General features: G+C 45.3%; 1 protein-coding gene across 3 annotated transcripts in view; it reads right to left on the bottom strand.

The window, feature by feature from the left end:
• Positions 1-23,398, bottom strand: part of ATP2A2 (ATPase sarcoplasmic/endoplasmic reticulum Ca2+ transporting 2) — a 52,927-nt gene that overhangs the window by 7,773 nt on the left and 21,756 nt on the right. For all 3 annotated transcript variants that reach the window (XR_004231285.1, XM_031948562.1, XM_031948561.1), the window contains exons 6-13: positions 8,042-8,122; positions 5,802-5,887; positions 5,041-5,505; positions 2,984-3,072; positions 1,399-1,501; positions 706-837; positions 503-625; positions 150-368 (exon numbers count right to left, since the gene is read on the bottom strand). Coding sequence is in view for 2 of the 3 variants with exons in the window: in XM_031948562.1 (XP_031804422.1) it covers positions 150-368; positions 503-625; positions 706-837; positions 1,399-1,501; positions 2,984-3,072; positions 5,041-5,505; positions 5,802-5,887; positions 8,042-8,122 (1,298 nt within the window). In the remaining variant the exon portion in view is untranslated. The remainder of the gene's footprint in view (positions 1-149; positions 369-502; positions 626-705; positions 838-1,398; positions 1,502-2,983; positions 3,073-5,040; positions 5,506-5,801; positions 5,888-8,041; positions 8,123-23,398) is intronic.

Genomic DNA, 23,398 nt, shown 5'->3' with positions numbered 1-23,398 from the left:
CCCCGGCTGCCCAAGCTCAGGACAGAAGAGATGGGGTTTTAGAACAGTAAAACACGGAGAGCACCGAGCCCCTGCCTAGGCTGCGCTTGGCCGTTGGAATCCCGTGGCCTCTGAGCAGGGGTGCAGGAAGGTTCCTCGCGCTGGCTCACCTCGTACTTAATGAAGTTGGCCGAGTCCTCCAGGTTCATCTCCTCTCTCCTGGGCGGATTGTCGTGTGTGGCCAGTGCCAGGCAGCGCAGCGTATCCCTGCCCGTGCCCCATTCCCGGATAACCGTCATGATCTTCTGTTTGACCCCGGGGGTCATGGGAACCTTGGTGCTCCCCACCCGGATGTGTGTGCACCTGTCGATGACACCTTCGGGGGCTCCCTAGAAAGAAAGGATGAGACGTCCGAGTTACCCAGGGGTTGGGGGTCACCCCCCCCCCAAATCGCAGTGCTGAAGTTAAGCGCCCAACTCGTGCTGGCTCGAGGCAAGGAGAAGCTCTCTTTTCCAGCGCGTACCTTCACAAACATCTTGCTCATCGAGGTCCGGCTGGGTTTGTTGGGTGTACAATAGACAGACATGGATTTTCTATCTCTTGAAAACTCAAGGGTGAATTCTTTCTTCATCAGTTGTTTGATAACCTAGAAGACGGACAGCCCATGAGACCCGTGGCACCTACAGCCCCCCACTCTGGCCCCTCCCCCACGGGCCAAGGACTGACCGAGTTGCAGGCATTGGCGCGCTCGATCCTGGAGAGGCCTTTGAGCTCCGTGTCAAAGACGTTCATCTTCTCAACCAGACAAGTGAGGGCCGTCTCCGTGGCTTCCCCAACCTTTTCATACACACCTTTTGCCTTTATTTTAAAGGGAGAACGAGATGAGGGCTGCGAAGGTTCTCCGGTGCCAGAATCACCCCAGAGTCTGGCTGGACAATCTCTGCATCCTCCCCAAGAACTCCCTGAGAATTTGGTTTGCTCATGCTCAGCAGTTCCCTTCTCAGGGAAGCGAGATAAAAGGGCTTCATGGGAGGAGACCAAACCTCACAATGACCTTCACAGGAAGGACATACTGAAGGTCTCAGCTTTTCCTCTCCAAGACACAATGTTGATCACGGAGTTCTTGGGGAGGGGATGGCCAGGGGGGCCCCACTCGGGTCACCTCCATTAGCTGCCCCAGCCATGTAAACCCCGAGATGTATGAATGGCAGTAAAGGGTACCTGATGGATGGAGCTCAAGTGTGTCTGACTGGATCCAGGATGTCTCAGATAAATGGGGAACAAGAAAATGAGGTCCTCTCCAGAAGGGAGGAAAGAGGAGGCTGGGTTCTAAGACCCCAAAAGGGAAAAGCTCAAGTAGCAAAAACTGGCGTTAAGGCCCCGGCCAGCGGGGTCCCTTCCCCTCGGACGGGTGCTCACCTCATTGTAGTCTAAAGCAGAGTCATTGCAAAGGGCACAGATGGTGGCCAGCTCTACGAGACCGTCGTACTGGTGACACTTCACTTGTTTGTCATCCTTGTGCCTGTCAGAGGAAGACAGAGAGCACAGAACCCGTCATCTCTATGGCGCGGGTTCCAAGCTCAGCTGGTCTGCTTCTTAATTCTGTTTCTGTATTAATGACATTTTTACTCCAAAATGACTGTGCCAAATGCACCTAGGGCAGACCTCTATATTCACAAATGCTCCATCAGCTCCGGCTAATCCACCGGCAGAGAAGCCGCCTTTAACACGCTTCTCACTCAAAATGAATCAAGACCATTCTTTACAATGGCCAGCCAGTACAGGCCCTGATATTCGGGTGTTTAACCCCTCTCTTGAGAAGTTTGGGGATGTCTTCTGGACAGAGAGGTTTGTCACTCAATTACACGAATGAAGCTATTTCTAAAAATCCCTCGGCAGAACGACCCTAACCAAGAAGCCGTCCCTAACAGGAAAAAAAAGACTCATCAGCCTGTGGAGTTTGATTGGCATATTTTACTCCTTCAAGACCAGAGGTAGAAGACTGAAAGCAAATGTAAAAGGTCTTTTTCTTGTTTCTTTTTAAGCACCTTTTTTTAAATGAAACAAAACAAAAAACAATCATCCAAACATTTTATTGTCATTCAATGACACTCACTGGGAATGTGGGTGCAATCTGATAATAGGAGACAGAAATCATGGAAATCTTTCTTTCCCTCTCGAGTACTGCATCATCTACCTGCCACTCATGAAATCATGTACTTTAGACTAGATTCTTTTAAACGTTATTTGACTTTAAGGCTGTTGTCAGCAGTCTCCCTGTCACTACCTTAAGAAGACAGTAGCTCAAAGGATCACATCGGAGAATAAGAAATAACTTTATTTTTGCTTTGAGAAAAATTACTCAGGAGACGATGGAAAATGGACAATGTAGCTTCCTGAGATGCTTCAGATCTATGACTTTTTTTGGTCACTGGCAGGGTTCATTAGATCTTTAATCTCCTTTAGAGAAGCTGTTATCATCTTTATCCAGATCAGCGACATACCAGTGGCCCTAAGTGCCTTCTCATCCAGTGTGTTCCTGGCAGACTGGCCCCCTCCAGCTCATCCTCCATCATGCCTCATTCCCCTGCCTAGGACTGGGACCAGTAAGCAGGTTGTTCTAACAACAACCATGGCTGACATTCTCCTTATATGTGTTCTCAGGCAACAATCGCTAGTTCTCCCACGTTAAAAACTCCTTTTACTTGAGGTCCCCCACCTCCTTATGAAGTCGTCCCATACCCACTGCTCCTTCTCTGTTGCCCACAAATGTGCACAAGTTAAAAACATGATAGGATCCCACCAATCCTCCACCACAGCATCCTTCTTCTCCCTCTCAAACATCTCAAAAAGTGTGCAGCCTCTTGTGCTCGCCCTCTCTCCTCCCTTCGTTTCGCCAGCTTGCACAGGGCTGTGGCCAGACAGAGTGAGAATGTGGCCCTCCTCACCAGGCCAGACTTTGGGGGTGGGTGGGTGGCAGGTCTACCAAGGATGCCCTACTTACACTTCTCCCATGGGTGCGTATGTTGACCCAGTTATGGTAAACTCATTCAAGGAGCAGCTATCCCCTTCCACTCGGTCCAGAATAAACATCTGTGGAAGACAGTTTTAAAGCCTGATGAGCTTATTGCTGAGCAAAAATCAATCAGCCTGACACACAAGAGAAAGCAGCTGTCTTGTAACACAAAGTCAAAGTCACTCGAGTTTGTCCCCCAGTGGCCCCCGGAAGACCCCGGCCTCAGACCAAGAGCAGACCGCTCTTCTGTTCGAGCCAATGGGCAAACAGCCCCCAGACCACGCAGATCTGCCCGCCCCAAACAGAAGAGCCCACTTCCCTGCTACTGGTCACGAGTAATTTGTTTCAAAGGCTTATTTCTTTGTCTATATGAAGTGAAATTAATATTAACAAGACTTGGGAGTCGGCATTCAATTAATATAGTCAAACATTGTCCAAACAGGGCTGGGGGAAAGTAGAGCATCCCAGGGCTGCGTCCTCTCAGGGAGGTCACTTTGCCTGCCCGGAGCAGGTTGGATCAAGTGAGTGTTGGGAGATGTTTGGTCCTTCTGAAACCCTGGACACATGTCCTCTTCCCAGAGGCCCCTTGGCTGGAGGATGACCAACACCCACAGCTAAGACTCTAGGCCCTCTTTAGGTTGTCAGCAGTGGAAACCACAGCATTTCCACCATGGGAATAAGGAAGAACAGCTACAATCATCATTATCTACTATTTAGCAAAGTGCTGATGCTTAAAACTAAAACCTTGTTATCCCAATGTTCTTTCCAAGTATCAAAGCACCAACTTATGCACAAGATGGCACGACCAGTGGCAGGGTTGCTGGGGGCTCTTCACTTTAAATGAGGAAGAAATCAATGATAACACTCCTAAAGCAGTGAGCAGAAGCACCTAGGACTCGTGGGAACCTTTCAAAAAGGGTTCAAAGAAAAGAAAATGAAGTCACCTTTGTGAAGGGTGATGATGCTATCAAAATAAATCACTAATTTCTGTAGCACCGATCATGTGCCAGGCGCAGGGCTAAGTGCTTTGCCAAGATTAGCTTATCTGATACTCAGGACCATGCTGGGAAGAAGGTCCTGTTATTTATTACCCCCCCACTTTACAGATGAGAAAACTGAGACCTAAAGAGGCTAAGTGAGCTACCCAGGGTCACACAGAAAATGAGCTCTGAGGCAAGATTTGAAATCGGGCCTTCCTGACTGCAGGCTGCCTTACTTTGAATTGGAGGTAATTCTGAGGCCCAGAGTCAAGTGAAACCTGTGCAATACGGAAAGCCAAGTTGATTTTTAAAAACTAACAGCTACTTCCCAGGGAAACTGCTGCCTCTCTACCCTCTCTCTAAGCTCCCCTGAGCTTGGATTTCTCCAACTTTGTCTAATCTGGCAAGACCCAAAAGATAACAATCTGGGTTTATTTTTGTGGCAGGGTAGGCTAAGAAGGGCCTCTGACTGCTAAGTTGATGTCCCAGGCAGCCCGGGGACCCAGTGCACACACCCAGCCTCAGACACCTCCCAGCTGTGGGGACTGGGCTGAGTCCCTTCCCTGTATGCCTCAGTTTCTCATCTCTAATACAAGCTGGGGAAGGAAATGGCCAGCCACTCCCCAAAGGAGTTGGATACAGCTGAAAGGAACGAACAGGCTCCACTAACGGATGGCAGCTTCTTCCGGAGGAAATGGCATGAAGTGCACCATGCCCCTGCCACCCAAACTAATTGAGATGGATGCCCAAGGACAGGCAAGTTCATGTCCCCGGTTAGCACGGGGCAGAGCAGATGCCCTCAATCCACTGCCACAAGACAAAAACCAAACCTGCAGCGGGCAAGCGGGCCTGTCGTCAGGAGCCCTCCCCCCACCCCTTCGGGATCTCCCTACACCCCTGCTCCTTGTCCTGCCTCCAGACTTCAGGACCCTCCAGCTTTTCTAAGGAGATCCAAGGACCTCTCCCACCTCCCTGTGACAGACCGAGAGCATCAGAGCCAGAAAGGGGACAAGCTTGCTCCCCGGCCCCACGGAGGAGGGAGGGAGCGAGCCCAGGGCGCCTTACCCTGCACACAGACATCTGGTTGGTGGTCAGAGTGCCGGTCTTGTCTGAGCAGATGACTGAGGTGCAGCCCAAGGTCTCCACGGACGGCAGGCTCCGGACGATGGCGTTCTTTTTGGCCATTCGGCGGGTGCCCAGGGCCAGGCAGGTGGTGATGACTGCAGGCAGACCCTCAGGAATGGCCGCGACAGCCAGGGCGACTGCAATTTTAAAGTAGTAGATGGCGCCCCTGATCCAGGACCCCCCATGCACCGGGTCATTGAAGTGCCCAATGTTGATCATCCAGACGGCGATGCAAATGAGGGAGATGACTTTGGACAGCTGCTCCCCAAACTCGTCCAGCTTCTGCTGCAGGGGTGTCCGCTCTTGCTCGGTCGCCACCATTTCGTCACGGATTTTGCCAATTTCAGTGTTCACGCCAGTGGCGACAACTACTCCCATGGCTTTTCCAGCGGCAATATTTGTACCCTGAGAGAATTATGGGAGAAATGGGGGGCAGGTGTCATCTAAATCCTTCTCCCCTGGGCCAGCTCCATGGCTTACAGCACCCACAGTGGTCCCTAGCTCTCGAGTTAAGTTTTTCAGAACAAACATCAGTTCTGAAAAGTGGTCAACTTCGAGACTTTTGAAGTACAACCTATTTGCTAAGCAGGGCTCCCTTTAGCAATCTCCTGTAGGCCAGGTTTCTGGTTATTCATTTTAAGAGCTAAGATTCCCCGAAACCCATAATTCTGAGCACCAATTAGGCTTTAAGTAATACTTACAGAAAAGAGCATATTCTTCTTATCTTGATTGACAGCCCGGGGATCAGGCACAGGGTCCGTGTGTTTAATAACAGAGACAGATTCCCCTAAAATACAAACATTAAAAGGGAGATATTAAAATGTAAGCTCCCTGCTGAGGAATGATCAATAAGTTTAAAGTTGCAAAAATCTGTAATACTTTCTATGACATGACAGATTGCCAATTAAAAGCAAATGTCAAATAATAAAAAGAGAAAGAAAAAAAAAAACCAAAACCAAAAAACAACGATTTCACAGAAAGACCAGGGGCAGCCGAGAGCTGGCAAATACCAATCTGATTCTCAATGACATGGTCTGCCAGGGCCTGCCTGCACCTCAAGGATCAACCTTCCCTTCCCAGGCTTTAACCAGGAATTACATGTTAATCGGGTTCTTAAACGCCTATTAGCAAAATCCTGTTTAACTGATGCAGATCTTTCAGTGGCAGTGCAGTTTTTGAAGGGAGAGTTCTCTTTTCTAGAATAACTTTTGAAGTTCACTTTTTTCATTCAGAATTTTGTACTAGGTCATATCATAACAAGACTCCCATTCTGGGGGCTCCTGAGGCAAGTTTGGTACCTAAGTGATTAGAGGTTTCAGGGCCTGACTTTTTGTTCATACAATGCTGTGGAGATAAAGAAGGATCAAGGACTGGGGGGAGTGAGAAAGGCCTGCTCCCTTTTTGGGGGCAGCCCCATCTCTCAGGCACCATGGGATAGCAGCAATAAGCTGCAAAGGCAGGACCCCTCGATCTCCTCTCAGGAGTTCTGTCCTGCTGACTTCTCCAGGAGGCTTCCATGATAAAACAAGAGATTTATGATCACAAAAGAACCCTACTTCTCTGTTCCATAACAAAAACACAGGTACCATGCAGCGAGAAGGTGGCCAAGAGAAGCTTACTTCTACTCATATTCTCTCTGTAGATTCATCAACCTTAGTTTTAGCTTTCTTTCCTAAGTTTCTATTTCAAAACTACATGTGAACAACTCAAAACAGATTCCTATTTTTCATCTCCAGCCATATGCACAAGTCTTCACTTAAGCTGGTAATAAGTTTACTTGCAGACTTTGGGAACTTTCCTTCCACATAAAGACTGTTCGGAAAGCTGCCAGTCTGAGCATTGTTGTTTCGACTTTTCTCACATCACCTCCTCTATACAAGCAATTGCTTTGGAAATTAATAATCTGATAGAGAATCTTGATAACCTTTAAAATTTTTATTTTCCCCTACCAATCTGTGGGCTTTTTTTCAGGCTTTCATTGTTTTTTGTACCGATCTTCTGCCACCCTTCCTTCCCTGGGTCATGTAGTCATTTGTGGGGCCCTCCACCCTGCCCTGCCCAGAACCTTTGCCAACAAGGGGAAAGAAAGAGCTCCTAGCAAGCCTCAAGTTCAAGTGTGCAGAGTCCAGGTAGAAGGCGGCCTTATTGTTAGAGCACTTTTATTGTTAATCATGCCTGTTTAGTAGGTGATTGTTGCAAAGGAGTTCAGATCTGAGATCGGGAGATTAGAAAGCACCAAGCAGGCAGCCCAACGGCCTGGGATTCTATCAAATGAGGCACTTCAATAACAATCTAAGACCTTTTGTTTTGTGGCAAAGAAAGAAGGAATCAGGGCTGGAAGGGTCCTCAGCTTCTACAGATAAGGAAACTGAGGCTCAAAGTCACACAACTAATCAGAAACAGAGCAGGCACTTATAGATTACCGAATGCTATAAAACTTAAAGGTCACTTTAGTATTTACCTTCCACCAGCTCATACTTTTCCCTCTGACTCCAGCTGATTTGGCTACTAACTACCCCACACCCCATTGCCCATGAGATGAAAGTCAAGGATATAAATGTACACATGCATTACAATAATCTTTTCCTTTATACCCTCTCCTTAACCCCCCCCCCCCCCAAACCTCTGGCTTTGTATAAAAATAAAAACTCAAGAAATGTTTGGCTAGAAGTACTTTAGAAATTATTATTTTCTGAAAGATGAAAATAGTACAGGTTCTATCTCTTGACAGGGGAGAAGCCTGATAAAAGATCTCCCAACATGGAATCTATTCTTAAATCTCTTTCTCAAGTGTCTGAGCCAGATCTCTTTAGTGCTTAATAAAAACTCCTGACCCGGCCCATTAATGGCAATTTAACTCAGAGCATCCTCTAGCAAGCTTTAGAGTGACATGAATCAGGCGCCGGAAGGCATTCAGCTTCACATGTACATAAGCAATTACCTGTGAGAATTGACTGATCCACTCGTAAGGTGGTAGACTTGATGGACGTCAACCTTATGTCGGCAGGAACTTTGTCACCAACTGTATTAAAATAAGCAAACATTTGGATTGACAATTAAACCAACAAATTTAAACTCACAATTTTTACAATAATCCATATAGAAATCAGATCTGAGGGGCCTTCCCTTCCCACACATTTCTCTTATCCTCTCCGTGTATAATCTCTATTTTTTCAAACAAGCTAACACCCCTTAATTAGTAATCAACAAACACTTACCAAGTGCTTATTATGTACCAGGCGCTGTACTAAGCTTGGAGGGTACAAAAAGAGGCAAAGGACAGTTTCTGATTTCAAGGGACTCCTATGTGTCCTTCCTAATGCCCTGACCCTCTCCTGCCTCTGCAATGCAAGGCCTCTGCAGCAAGGGGACTAAAGCATCCATAGAGACAGTCTGCAGGGCCCAATAAGAATTGGACTTACTGGGCTCATCCATGGACCCCCCCCGGAAGTAAACACACAGACCAATAAGCTGGAAAATAAGTTCTTACAAGCCCTTCAATGGGTTGCTTTCTGATTCTAAGACTATGACTATGTCTTGGGGGGGGGGGGGGCCTGGTAGAGCCTTGGAGAAGCCAAACCAGCCAGGGAGCCTTACGGGCCTTTTGGGTTACAGAGCGGGCACTGCAGAGCTCAAGACAAAAGCAAAGCGATCCTCAGAGAGCTGACATTCTAAGAGAAATATGAACTACAACATCAGTGTTGTGAAGACCCTAAGAGCTGGGGGGGGGGGGGGGGGGGAAGAGAAGAAGAGATGAGGGAATCTGCCAAGAAAGAAGGTGGCCCTTTGGAACAGAACTTTGCCATATATGAGGAACATCAACTCCAGGCAAGGGGATCTGGCAATCTGGGGGCTGTCCACAGACAGAGAGCAAGATGGTGGTCAGCACAAGTAGCTGGTCCAGAGGGGGAAAAGAGGAGCATGTGAGAAGGCCGGGAAGGTAAATAAGGACCAGCTGCAAAAGGGATTTGGTGGGGACCAGGAAGGGCTGCCATTCAGCTGTGTGGCAAGGAGCACGTGAATGGGGAGAAGGAGCAGGTGAGGAGGTGACGCGACGAGCGACCGAGGATGGAGCCGCTGGCTTCTGTCCTCCACAGAAAATGGGAACTCCAAGAGTGCAAAAGTTTGAGAGGAAAATGAAGAGACTGAGAGACAGAGCACAGGGGAAAGGGGAGCAAGCCATGGGGCCTGGGAGTTCTGCCAATAGCTGAGGGAATGGAACCTTCCAAGGAGGTTCTTTGTTTTCAAAGATGGAGGAGCCCCCTGGCTTGTCCTTAAGGTAACAGAGAATGGGGTGGAGGATACTGGGGAAGATAGGAAGACAAGGGGGAAAAAAAGATGAGAGGGGATTTCAAAGGGCTGTGAGAATCTAAAGGAAAGTCGGGGCTCCTAGAGAGTGGTCTTGATGTCCTTAGCAGGGAGGGAAGGAGTACTGGGTACAAGGTTTTCACAGTATAACTGTTCTCAAGTAGACAAATAGCCAGAAGAAAGGAACATTTTATCCAAGTTAAAAACTCCAAATAATGCTCAACTTCTTGAATGATCAAAGAAATGTAGATCTGGATCACTTTAAGGTCCTACTATACCTTAAACATCTGACTTCAACTTTGTGACTTGTACATATACTGGCAGTTTCTAGGGATTCATGTCTACATTATAGTTTAAAAAGAGTTTAAAATGGCAAAATTCACACTTAATGGAGCTATAGAAAAATAAGCACTATCACATTATTATTGTAATTGTGTAGTGATATAATTTTAGCATAAAATACAGAGTAAGCTAGAAAGGAGACTCTGCCCTTGGATCTCATTACTATGGCTTTATTTTAAGTTAGAAGAAAAACAGCAAAAAAAAAAAAAAGAAAAAAAAAAAAAAAGAAAATTATTAATAAAACCATTCCCAGATATTTGTAACAGCAAAAAAATCAAAACAAACATCCCTCCCCCTCATCCTCATCATTACATATACACCAAATGACAACGCTAGAAAAATGCTCTACATTCAAAGATTGGTAAACTACTGAGCCAATTGTTGAATATAAATAACAGGAAGCCAAGAAAGCAGAAGTAGAAACACATGTCCTGACTACAATGACATCAAGCCTCTGAGCATGCAGCCAAATATGGTGGAAGAGGATGCAGGTAAATAATCTTGACACTGTTCTGATGAAAATCGAGACTTTTAAAGATGCAAATGGATCCTTTGGGACTTTTTAATTTTTGATTTATGTATTTATTGAGCTCATGAACTTGATCATCTAATTCCTCATCAATTGCTTCTTTCTCCTCGTGTCCCTTCAGGGAAGAGGCTCCACACTACACACAATCATGAAGAGCTGAGAAGGGCAGGGTAACCACAATACCAGGAAGGTCCTTGCTACCCATGATCAAATCTGTCTTGTATGTAAGTTTGGGGGTGAAGGGGGAAGAAAAGACAGAAATACATTTAAGAGTTAACTTGAAGATGAGATTGCTCCTCTAGCGTGCAATTTTGTATTTGGCTTAAGAAAAACTCCCTTAATATATATGACAATAAATCTGCTCTCAAGGTGCTTCAACTCTGCGATCTTCAAACCATCCTAAGTGAGATATGATTAATTCAATTACTGCCCTGTAATGCTAGCACAGGGCCAAATGACTGGGGAAGATGAAAGGATTTGAACTGGTTTCCTGCCTCAGCCTCCTGGATTATAGATGAGACCCACTGAAAGTTCACTAGCACTCAAACCCAGACCTGTCAAGACCTTGCAGTAGGCCTTTCAATGGGCTTGACATATATCCATTCCTTTTTCACCAAGATCACAAAGAAGGAGGAACCACCAGCTTTCCAAATATTTTCAAAATGCATCTAAATAGTCAAGGAAAAAATGTGGCAGCCAGAAGAATAAACACAAGAAATAAAGACGTGCTGTGAATCCCCGGACTCCCAGAGAGCCTTGAAGCCTGCCAAGATGTTCAGGTGAGTTGAGTGGGAAAGATCTAACAGGTAGGAGAGCTTATCTGCCCCAAGAGAGTTTGTATTCCAGATACAGATAGATGGGAAAGGAGAGTTACAACCCAGCCACGTTCTGTGTGTGTGTGTGTGTGTGTGTGTGTGTGTGTGTGTGTGTAGGGGTGTTTGTTTATCACAAATAGCTGGGAATAGTTTTATTTAGAATTTTTTTCCTTCTTGAATAGTATCAGAACAGTGACAGCAGCCTGAGGAACATTAGCCCTCAGGACAAGCAAAGAAAGCAAAAGCTGCATCAGAGCCAAGAGCTACACGGGGCCTCCATGACTCCCAAAGGGGAGAGTCTGCACTGGCTGCCCTCCCGCCTCCCGCCTCCCCCCCCCCCCCGAAGGTGAGGATGGTCCTCTTTTCTGACTGTGCCCCGTGCCTAGCACCCAGTAGGCCCTTCGCACCAGCTGGGTCAATACCGTGATGAGACAGCTCTTCACCTCTGCCCCCAGGTGACCTGTCTGGGCTGGGTGCTCTGCCAAAGACAACCAGAGGCTAGCAGGGAGTTGATTCCCCAGGTAACTAAGGAGATAGGAAGAGTTCCGAGTTGCTCTTAATTGGTTTAAATCACTTGGTGAACGACACCCTCTGGCAGAGAAAGAGCCAGAAGATGTGGCTCTGGGAAGACTTTTCCCCAAAGATTACAGAGAACAGGGGCAGGCCCCTAGCACTGGGGGACAATTGTACTCCGCTAATGAGCTGACCTGAATCTCTTTGGTCTTGGGCAGGAAGCTTGGAGACAAGGGGGATGAATCTGGAGAAAAGAACAGGGACAGGGCCCGCACTGGGAGGTCAGGGCCCGAACAGGGGAGGCCCAGCCAGTCACTAGTGGCCTGGCAAAGTGGCCTCTGGGCCAAGTAGCCCGCTGCCCCCACCCACCCACCTCTCCAGGCTGTTATGGTTGCAAAAACCCAGTGCCAGGCAAACAGCAAGCACTACCTAAGTGTTAAAGGCTATCACAATGGCCAGAAACAAAGAGGAGTCCAAGAAAGGTTCAAGGCTAATTTACAAGCTCTCCCTTGGAGTGGCCCAGAGAGCCAATCTTGGGGTGGGGGGATGTCCTATATATATTTAATACTTTGATCAATGCCTTGGGTAAGGGTAAAGATGACATTCAGGGTTCAGAATGGTTGGGACAGAATGGAATACTGGGCCTTGGTTTGACCCCAGTCGGCGCCTCAGAAGGACACCTGATGCAATCTCAGAGGGTGACCATCCTGAGCCTCAGGGCTCAGCCCCGACTCAGTCGTCACCCAGAGTGAGATGCCCAAGCACCCCGAACTCCAGCTGTCCCCTCCCATTAGTCTTCAAGCTCTCAGAGAGCAACAAATGCCTGGCACACAGTAGGTGCTCAATAAATGTTTATTGGACTGGAGAAGCAGGATCAGAGCTCGGAAGGAGAGGAGGGCTGGATACACAGAAGCCTGGGACGTATCATGCCACGGGGTCACCAGGGGAGACAATGGAGAGGGAGGCACTGTGACAAGTCTTTGGAAACAAGGCTGGGCTGGGCTGACAAGAGGAAGATCCAGCAAGGAGAGAAGAGAGAAGCCAGACTGGGGAGGGCTCTTCCCAAGGACATCAGGAGACATGGGAGAGAAGGCACTTGCTCGCTAAGGAGTGACTGGAGATGACCATGCCCCAGTGATGGGGCTGCTGAGGCAGGCCACGGGGAAGCCAGCAGAGTGGGGATGTATATACGAAAACTGGCTGAAGGATGCTCAGCCCTGAGAAGGCTTGTGGGAATTTTTGTGTGAAAGGCACCTTGGGCCCCAGTGAAAGGATGAACCTCCCAATAATTAGAGCTGGGATGAGAATCATTTGGCTCGATGCCCTCCACATTAAACAATTTTCTGCATCCTATCAAAAGAGAGCTTATTCACATCCAAGAACTCCAGCTCTATTTACTGCCCCACTTTTGACCCATGAATGCCAATCTGTGCAGAGCCTAGGCTCACTCTTTAAATAAAGCTCCATTTCACCCAAGTTACAACACAGGGCATGTGATCACTAACTAGCATAGGAAGGAGACTGTCAATGCATAATCTCAGGAGATAAAAACTCAGCCTTTCACCTGACTGCAGGGACATAGCAAGTTAAAAAGAAATTCCTTCAGGAAATGCTTATGCAACAAGCAGCAATATTTCACACCTAACAAGTCATGGAGTGTGAATATTATTATTGTTATTAGTTCTGCTCCAGCCCCAAAGAAGAGGGACTTGGGAGGAGACAGCTTAGGAAAGTGAATTCTCAATATTCCAATACACTGCTCAGCTTTCACATGCCCCAACAAGAGATTCAATAATTTGGTACCACTCAAAATATAAAACTCCCAATATTAAAAGTGATCCTTCCTCTTTTTGACATCCCTCACTATTCATGAAGAGTAATCCAACCCTAAGTGTTCCCTTTATGGTTTAATTTTAAAGGTATTAGACAACCTTTATTCCCAATAACGTTTCTCTTTGCAGGTCCATGGAGGCCAATGGCCGTTTAGCTCTGCAGGGGGCAGAAGGGGCAGTCAACCCACACTTCAGAACCCAGTGGGGTGTGTGTGTGTGTGTGTGTCTAAACCCAATCTAAGAGCTCTAATTTATTTCCCCCCTCCAGGGCAGGACTATCCTTAGACAGTCGAATCAAAAAAAAAAAAATTTTTTTAATGTAGCTAAACCCACTATGGGCTGGGGATAGATTCAGGTCTGTAGACAGATCTGAACGAATGTCAGGGCAGAAAGAGAGACCCTTCTCTGAAGAGATCTACACCCCCACTCCCACCCCATTTTATAAAGGAAAGAGGTGCACAAAAGCTCACCTGGCTCCAAACCAAGGCCTAAAGGCAGATTCCCAGGCAAGCACAGGACCTCAGTCCTCACACTGTGGTCTTCCACATAAACTGCCACATACTGGGAACTCAAAAAATTCTTTCCTCCATCCCCATAGTACTTTTCCATTCAAACCCAGCTAAGCAACGCCAGTTAATAGAGCAGTTGCGATTCATAATAAAAAGGACATTTTACAAATAAATATAGAAGGGAAAGATTTGCGGGTATAGAATGGAAACTAACATTGATTCCAGTGAAAGGCAATATGGCCTAGTGGGCTGAGGGCGGGTTTGGGAGTCAGAGGACCCTGGGTTCCAACCCCCACCTCAGATATTTATTAAGGAGGAGGCTAAAGAATCACAGCACTACCTCTAAGCCTCAGTTGGGGGTGATGTCACCTACGGGCGTGTCTTAGAGGGGACAGATGTGAAGTGCTCTGCACAGGGTCAGCTCTTGCCACCACGATTCCCACTATTACGGGCTTCTCCAAGGAATGGGAGGATGAGATTAGGTGGCTGGAAGGAGAAGCATGAACGCCACCCAAACACTCTCTAGGTCATTTTCCTTAAGGACAGTGCTGATGACAAAACTTTCCCACATGATCTACAAAAGACTGTTTGGCTCTTAAAGCACACCCAAGCTGACCCCAGCCTGTCTTAGCTGTCCCACCAATGGACATTCTTCCCCTTCTAATCCTCTGAAATCCAGACAAATTGGTTTTCTCTCAGCTCCTCACACATCACACTCCATTTACTACCTCTGAGCCTTTGTCTTGGTCACTCCTCTGCCTAGAATACCCTCCCTTCCCCAACTGTGCCTTCCCAGAATCCCTCTCTCCAAGAGTCACAAAATCTTTCCCAACCCCCACCCATGGTCCAGAGTTCTCACTGCTCAATGACATTATCCTTCACTTCTCTGTGTATACTTGTATTTATGGGGCATACATGGATAGGGATCTTTGTGGTCTCCACCATCAAACTATATGCTCATTTGGTTCACTCTTGCTACCTGTATCTCAGTGTCTAGCACTCAGTCTGTGCTTAATCACTGCTTGTTGATTGACTGGTACGAGGCCAGAGGAAGCATCCATTATTCACTAAAACTGCCTGGAGGAGGGCCAAAAGTCCAGTGTGTGCCCTGGCCAGGGCACTTAGCCTCTCAAGTGTTCTGGGCAGATAAGACCTGAATTGGTAAAAGGGCGTTTCCTCATTTCCAACCCAATAGTCCAGTGAACCTTTACTAAGGGTTTGCGATTCAGGGATTGTGCCATACCATTAATAGGGAGCCCTCAAGGAGCTTACAGTCCCACTGGGGAGAGACAACACAGAAGGGAGGGGGGAGGGGGGAGAAGGGGAAGATACCAAGAGGAGCCCAGCCCAGACAGAGCAGTAGTGGAGGTGGAAAGCGCTCTCAAGGAAGAAGCCCTGCCTCAGGGCTGTCCCTACGCAGCCCACTGTGAGCGTGCTTTCATCATGGGGGGCGGGACAGGCGACACTGCACAGAACCCCTGCCCAAGAAGCACCGGGGCAGGTTTGTTACAATGTTCGTGTGTGGAGCAGGGGGCCTGGCTCCTAATCACTAAGAGCTAGCTCCAGATCCAGACATTTAGCTGCGTGACCAATTCCCCCCCCCCCCCCCCCCCCCCCCCCCCGCCTCTTAACTACTGATAGCCATCAGAGCTTCCACCCTGGGAGCTCTCCAAAGTGACGCAATCAAAGGTCTGGCCCCTAAGGAAAACCAAGATTCTCTCTAATGGCAAAACCACCCACTCCAGAGTCCTAACACTGTCATCAGACACAAACTACTTCTTTTCAAGCTTTCTGCCTCAAAACCAAATGAACCTCCAGGGAGACAAACACAGATCTAAATGCTCCATCGTTAGCGATGGGACGTGTGTATCTTACATAGGAAAATGGAAGGAGGCAAAGACTCGGCCTGCTCTTTAGGCCAGCCAGCTTGAGGCAAAGACCTAAAACATTCCTAAAAGCCCCTGAAATGAAGGAAAACCAAGAAGTCTGGCTGCGGCCAGTCGCCACCCGGGGGGAGCCTCGTCCTCCCTCCAGGTCCAAAGTGCTCTCTACCAAACCAGAGAGCCAACAGTCACAGTCGAGTTCGTTTTGGAGTCTCACACCACCAGGGAGACAGGTGGTGTTATTATACCTATCTTACAGATGATAAAACTGAGCCTCAGAGCAGCTAGACTGAGCTAACGAGTCTGAGGTAGGATTCAATCTCAGGTTCTCAGATCTCCAACTCAGTGCTCTACCTACCCTGATATTTAACTTTTAGATCAGAACACAGAACATGCACTTTCTAACCCCATGCCTGTTCCCCAAAAGAAGGCCCAAACCCTCACAGCCCCCAGGAAAGTCCTAGCCTCCTCACCAGCAGCTCCTTTTGGTCTCCAAATCCAGGACTATTGCCAGTAAGTTGATTATTGGCAGTGCCACAGAGACAGCCATTTTAAGTATGACCAATTCTGACAACAAGATGGTGCAGAGAACATGGAAAAGGTTAACTGCTAAGAGACAAAAAGGATACCTGCTGGAATAAAACTGAGTCATACTACTTTTCTTACATATTAAATGGGAAGGAGAGTAGGAGGAACATCTTATTCAGTGACTCCTATATACCAGGCTCTGTGCTGGGCATTTTACAAATATATCAATTTATTTCATTAACAATAGGATAACTGTAGTTACAGGATTTGGACATTTCTGGAGGCAGACTAACTCACTCCTGCTTAAAAGACCTATGGGGACAGCTATGTGGTGTAGTAGAGAGCACCAGGCTGCAGTCAGGAAGATCTGAGTTCAAATCCAGTCTCAGACACTTAACATTCACTAGTTATGTGACTTTGGGCAAGTCTCAAGTCCAAGTGCCTCACACAGCTCCAATGCCCTCCCCCCAAAAAAACTAAACCAAGGCCTCAACATGGAGGCTCAAAGAAGAAACAGGCCTTTACCTGGTGGGGCTAGACAATGATAAGAACAGTTCCTTCCTTGTTTGTGTATACTTCTCATGCTCCTCAATTTTGAGAAACACTTTTAAAAACTAGCAAATTCCTTTTACCCTGCCATTCCCCCACCCCCTTTTGAACCTTTAGAAAAGACCCAATCTACTCCCAAGGAGAGATATTTTTCTTTTTTAATTCTTTTAATATCCTTCTTTTTAAGACAGTAAGGTTTTAAAAGGACATTTGTTTCTTCTCTATCAGAATGTTAGCACTATATCATCACACATATTTTTATTGCTCAGAGAAATTTACCTTTCTAGGTTTCTCTGAACCCTTGTGGTTAATAATTTATATTAACTTAAAAGTTCCTATTCAGTTCTGGTCTTTTCAACAGGACTACATAAAACTCCTCTATTCCCAAAGGTTAACTTTTTATTTTCTTTGTAGGATTATATTCAGCTTGGCAACACAAATTATTTTGGTTATAAGCCCTCTGAAATGCCGTATTCTCAGATCTCTTATTTGTAGTAGAGGCAGGCAAGTGGCAGTGCTTGGATTCTGGTTTCTTGATACTTGAACTGCTTCTTTCTGAATGTTTATAACACTTTGAATGGAAGAGGAGAGCATTTCAAGGTCTTTTGAGGTTTCTTTCAGGAGGTAAATCTGTGGCTTCCTTTGATTTTCAATTTGTCCCTAGTTCTCATAACTTATATTATTGAAAATATAGTGTCCTTCATATTCCCTCCTTGGGTTCCAATTTTCCCTTCACCTCTAGCTCCAATTGCTAAACTATTAAACTTCCCTTAGCTATTTAAGGTCCTCCCTCAGACTGGCTAGCTATTTTGGTTAACCAGTCACGGTTCTCTTCCAGACTCAGAGGTTCATACTTCTTTGAGGATTCACAGGGTTTAGAAAAATTTCTCAATGCCTATTTTACATTTTGTGATTATAAGAACTTCTCTAGTTATCTTAGTTGAAATGGGAAATGCAGATGCAGCTACGTCTTTTACATATGGATTACTTTTAATGTTGCTTTCATTATTCTTTCAATAACTTTGATAGTGGTTCAATCATCAATTAAGGGATTTAATATAAAGATCAATATCATTATTATGTTTGGCACATAGTACTTGATAAGTTGGGAAAGGCAGCTTCTCTAGTTTATTTCATAAATAATACTTATAGAAATGAAGTGGAAGTTTGAGTCAGCTTATTAATGAACAAGGTAGAAATTTTATTAATAAAAATATATAATATTTCTGGATTATTTGAGTCATGGGTAAAAAAAATATGTGGAAATGAGTCAAGTGACAAGACTAAAGGATGACCAACTAGTGAAATTGGTGAACCACATAATTCTGTTTCACATGGAGAAATTGTCCTAATAATAAGATAGCTTTGCTCATGCATACATAAAGTACTAGCCAGAGTGGAGAAGAATTCTTGAGACCAATCTGTGGAGTGTTTAGTTATTAGAAGGAGTAATAGCTAAGATCCATGCCCCTTAAAACTAGTCTAGTTTGTCTCTATAAAAGGAAGAAAAACTATCCCTGAGGCCTTTATTGGTCCAAAGGATGGCTTTTGACATGACTTCTCAGTCACCTAAGGCACAAAAAAGCCATTCTCCAAAGAGTTGGTGCCTCTTAGATTTGGTGGACCTCCCATTGCCAAACAAGCCAACACTTCTGATGAGGCACTTCTGTATGAAGGGGAGCTGTGTCTACCTGAACCTATACTGTATCTTTACTGAATATCAATTCTAAACTATTGTTAAATAAACTGCTTTTTTAAAGTGGAAAAAAAAAAAAAACAGGGTCTGTTTTGATCATGATTTTCACAAAGTTCAATGACTCTGACCTGCTTTCCAGGCCAATTGTTTCTGTTATCAGTTATTGTACATATTCTTTTATTTCCTATGAATCCATTTTGCCATCTCTCAGAATCACCGATTTCTGTTTGGTCTATTTTAGTTCTCAGGGAGTGTTACTTGGGTAAGGTGTATCGCTTTGTCAGCTATTCATTTCTCTTCCCAATTCTTTCCTCCTAAATCTTCATTTCATTTTTTCTTTCTTGCTTTTTCTCTCTAGGTATTCTTGTACTCTCTGTAGAAAGTCCTTTTTTCTTTCCCTTTGAGACTCTACTTGCAATTGTTATGAAATTACTGACTCCTTTTCTGGGGGGAAACTGTAAATGGACAAAAATTTGGGGTACTGGCTGACTTTCCTCTTCAGCTTTAGTTTCTGAATTGGAGGTTTGCCCCCCACCTGCATTTCTGCTTGGACTTGCTTTTCAGCTGCCGCCCTCCCTGCTCCTTTGAGGGTTAGAACCAAAGACTTTCAGAGCCTCTCTGATATTACATATCATAATGAAATAGCCAAACGTGCCCTTTTGATCTTCACAACAACTGAGAGGCAGGTGCTATTGTTAGTCCCGGCACACAGATGAAGGAATTGAGGCTGAGAGAGAGTCAGTAATTTGCCCAGTCACACAATTAATTAGTAAGTTATCCAAGGAAGGATTTGAACTCCAACCCTGCTGCTTTGAGTATCTGAGGGACCCAGGAAATCCTTAGGCTCTGGCCCTCTCTAACTGAACAATTCAGCCACGCTAGCTGCTGCTGTGGTGGCTCAGGACGTCTGAGGCCCCAGCTAGGGCCTTCTTGGGGATACGAGGCATGGAATGTGTTTGGGCCTCTTTCTGGGGCACTGGGGGGCCACCTGGCAGCCATGCACTCATGAAGGAAGCCCCTTTCTCACTGCCCTTGTCTGACTTGTTTGTGCAGTGATGGGGCAACATTGGTCACCAAAGCTTCTCAATGGGTTTCTTGATAGTCTGATCTGGGACAAAGGCCAATGTTTTGTTGGAAATGGGGCAAGGGGCGGAGGGGAAGTCTGCCTCCTCTTCAGGCAGCCATCTTAACCTAAACAATGTCTCCAAGAGCCACCAAGGCTTCAGTGTCTTTTCCAAAGACTGGGATACCCCCGAGACCTGCACATGGTGGCAGTTTATTTTATATCCTCATCAAGGACTTGGGCGAAGGCCTGCAGGTGCCAGGGCTGGGAAGCCCTGGGTGGGAAGCATTTGGGAAGGAATGCTAAGGCCCTGCACAGTAAAGTCGGGATCCAGAGCAATCTTGACGTATTTGTCCCAGGTGCTCTAGCCTGATGAGGTGAAAGTCAACAGGGATAAACACAATAAAGATCAGGGGGTTAAGAGGATTACAAGAGAGGTTGAGTGGGGCGCTATGGGTAGCGGTCTAAAGCTCCCTGCATCCCAGGCTGCCTGAAGATGGGCAGAACTTCCCGGAAGAGCAAGGCCCTGCTCCTGATGCACTCTGCCCCATCAAATATACCTGCAGCACTACAAAGCATTCTGGGAAGCAAAGTTTAAGAAAGACGTTGATGAACTGGAGAGCGTTGGGAAAAGAGGCAACCATAAGCCTTTCTAGAGCACCTACTATGTGCAAGCCCTTTGCAATTATTATCTCATTTGATCTCCAACACAATCCTGGGAGGTAGGTGCTATTATTTTAGAGATCAGGAAAATAAGGGAGAGTAACTTGGCCAGGATCACACAGTGAGGGTATGTCTTGAGATGGAATTTGAACTCAGGTCTTCCCACCTCTAGGAATGGCCCCCTCTCCACAGTGCCACGTCATGAGGACTAAGTTCAGTCTGGAGAAGAGAAGGCTTCAGGAGAACGCCTGCCTTGGAGGGGGAAGCATGGGCAAGAGGTCCATAGAAGCTCTCCGGGAGTCCCAGAGCGGGCCGGGGGCCTCGGCCTAGGGGCTGACCAGCCACAGGCATGGCCTTCCTTTCACTAGACCCAACTCTCAAATTCTGGGATTCTCACTGAACTGAAGAACTTAATTCACCTCTAGGAGCAAGGAACTTGTATGCTCAGGGGATGAGCTCAATGACCACAGCCGCGAGCCCTCAGGCCACAATAAAAGATATTGGAGAAACTGAAAACTCTGAAATTCATCCCGATAACCAGAAATTAATAGTCTGGGAATAAAACATTAATGACAACCACCCTCCTTCCCCCCACATACACAAGACAGGAAAGTGGTACATGTTTTATGCACAGAAGGCTTTCCCATATAAGAAAGGCAGTGCTACCTAAACTCTCAATCACTCTCAATACCTGGAGTGTCTGGCACACAGCAGATGCTTAATACCCATTTACTAGACTGACAGGGGCAGACATTTAGTGCAATTGTAACTGTGAACAGGGGAGAAGAAACGGATTATCAGGAAAGGTTTCAGGGTAGACAGGCCCTTAAACAGAACTTGCAGAATTATGATGTTTGAGTGTCTCTACTGGGCCTGTATCCCAAAGAGATCATTTTAAAAAGGGAAAAGGACCCACATGTGCAAATAAATAAATAAAATGAAAAAAAATTTTAGCAGCACTTTTTGTAGAGTCAAGGAACTGGAAACTGAGTGGATGTGGATGCTTATCAGCTGGAAAATGGCTGAATAGGTCATAGTATGTGAATGTAATGGAATATTATTGTTCTTTAAGAAATGATCAGCAGATTGATTTCAGAAAGGAGAAACTTATATGAACTGATGCCAAGTGAAATGAGCCAAACCAGATTATTGTACACAGCAACATCAAGATTGTGTGATGATCAATTGTGATGGATGTGGATGAGGCAATTCAGGGCAATTCCAATATTTTTTCCCCCTTTTGGTTCGATTTTCCTTGAATAATGTGACAAATATGGAAATGTTTAAAAGTTTTGTACATGCCTACCTTATATCAGATTACTTGCTATTTTGGAGAGGGGAGAAGTAAGAAAGAAGGGAGAAAAAGTTTGGGACACAAAATCTTACAAAAATGAATGTTGGATGCCTTTTTGATTTCCTTCACAAGCTAATTGTACAATATTTCAGAGTCTGATTCTTTTTGTACAGCAAAATAACGTTTTGGTCATGTATACTTATTGTGTATCTAATTTGTATTTTAATGTATTTAACATCTACTGGTCATCCTGTCATCTGGGGGAGGGGGTGGGGGGGTAAGAGGTGAAAAATTGGAACAAGAGGTTTGGCAATTGTTAATGCTGTAAAGTTACCCATGCATATATCCTGTAAATAAAAGGCCATTAAATAAAATAAATAAATAAATAAATGAATAAATCACAGCTTGTTACTACTGTGTCTCCCCCAAATCTTTTCTAGAATTTTTGTGTTGCAAGGTTTTGCAGAGGTAAAAAACTATCTTTGCATGTATTTAAAAAATAAAATACTATAAAATATATATAAAAAAATGAATGTTGGAAACTACTTATATATATATTTGAAAAAATAAAATACCTCAGAGAAAAAATGATGAAGAAGCATGTTTTAGAATAAAAATAATTTTATACCACCCCCCCAACTATTTAAAGCCTTATCAATAAAGGGTCCCCATAATGAGCACCCACTGATCAGGTGTTTGTTGACTGAAAGCAACAGAAGACAAGAATAGCACAATCATCAGAGCAGATCACTTGGCCGCCACTGTAAACATATAAGAACAAACTTCAAAAAATAAACCACCAAACCAAGAGTAAGAAAAAGCAAACCACTCATCTACCACAATATGAAGAGATTTCTCTATCCAAAAAGGCTGGTTTCGTATTAGATTAATAAGAATGATGCTTAAACATTTAGTCCTGCACAATATATCTCAGTTTCTCTAGAGAACCCCAACCTAACAGTCGTGCAAACATATAAAAATGAACCACCCCTAATTTCTACTAGTAGCTGAATTTCCTTGTTGGGATAGCAGATAGTCCCAAACTGGGATTCAAAGGTGCTGGGCCAAAATCTTGGGAGTTTCTGGCTAAGCCCTACAAAATCAGAATGTGGATTAGAGATCAAAGGTTCTTAACAAGATGACTGGAAACTTGAATTTTGATATTTTGATAGCTGGATTTTAATAAGATTGATTTCCTTTGTAATCTTAATGTCTTATTTTATGTACTAAAATAAAATTACTCAAGGGCTCCTTAAGTTTCAGAGCATCACAGAGTGCATACAAAAAAAGCTAAGAAACCCTGGACTACATGTATTCCAAGAGCTTTAAATTTCATGCTTAATTAAAAGTTGGTCGTACATGTCGTTTATTAAAAAAAATATATAACATCCTTTTTATGGATAGTGAATTTGAAGCCAAATAACTTGTTAAAGGTTACAAAGCAAAAATGAAAGCCAAGATTGCCATTCAAGTCCATGCTGCCTCCGACTTGTGTTACATGAAGGTTTCTCTTCCTATCTATATAATCTGAACATTTTAACACAATCACCAATTTGGCCTGTAAGACTGGTTAGAGAGGACGGAGAAGTCTTAATACATACTGAAAGCCTCAGAAACAATGAGGAGAGTCAGCTTCAAACAGCTGGGAAGTAGGAAGGGGGAAACTGCTTTGCCATTTTGAGACAGGCCCCCTCGTAGCAAAGACTTCTCCTTGGCTGTCACTTCTGACTTTTCAGCTATGGTGGCTGCTCCTTGATGCTCTTGTTTTTGGTTA

This window comes from Sarcophilus harrisii, chromosome 1, assembly GCF_902635505.1.
Source record: "Sarcophilus harrisii chromosome 1, mSarHar1.11, whole genome shotgun sequence".
In the NCBI taxonomy this organism is placed as follows: Eukaryota; Metazoa; Chordata; class Mammalia; order Dasyuromorphia; family Dasyuridae; genus Sarcophilus; species Sarcophilus harrisii.
The sequence above is the reverse complement of the archived record's forward strand: the minus strand, read 5'-3'. Positions and strand labels throughout refer to the sequence as shown.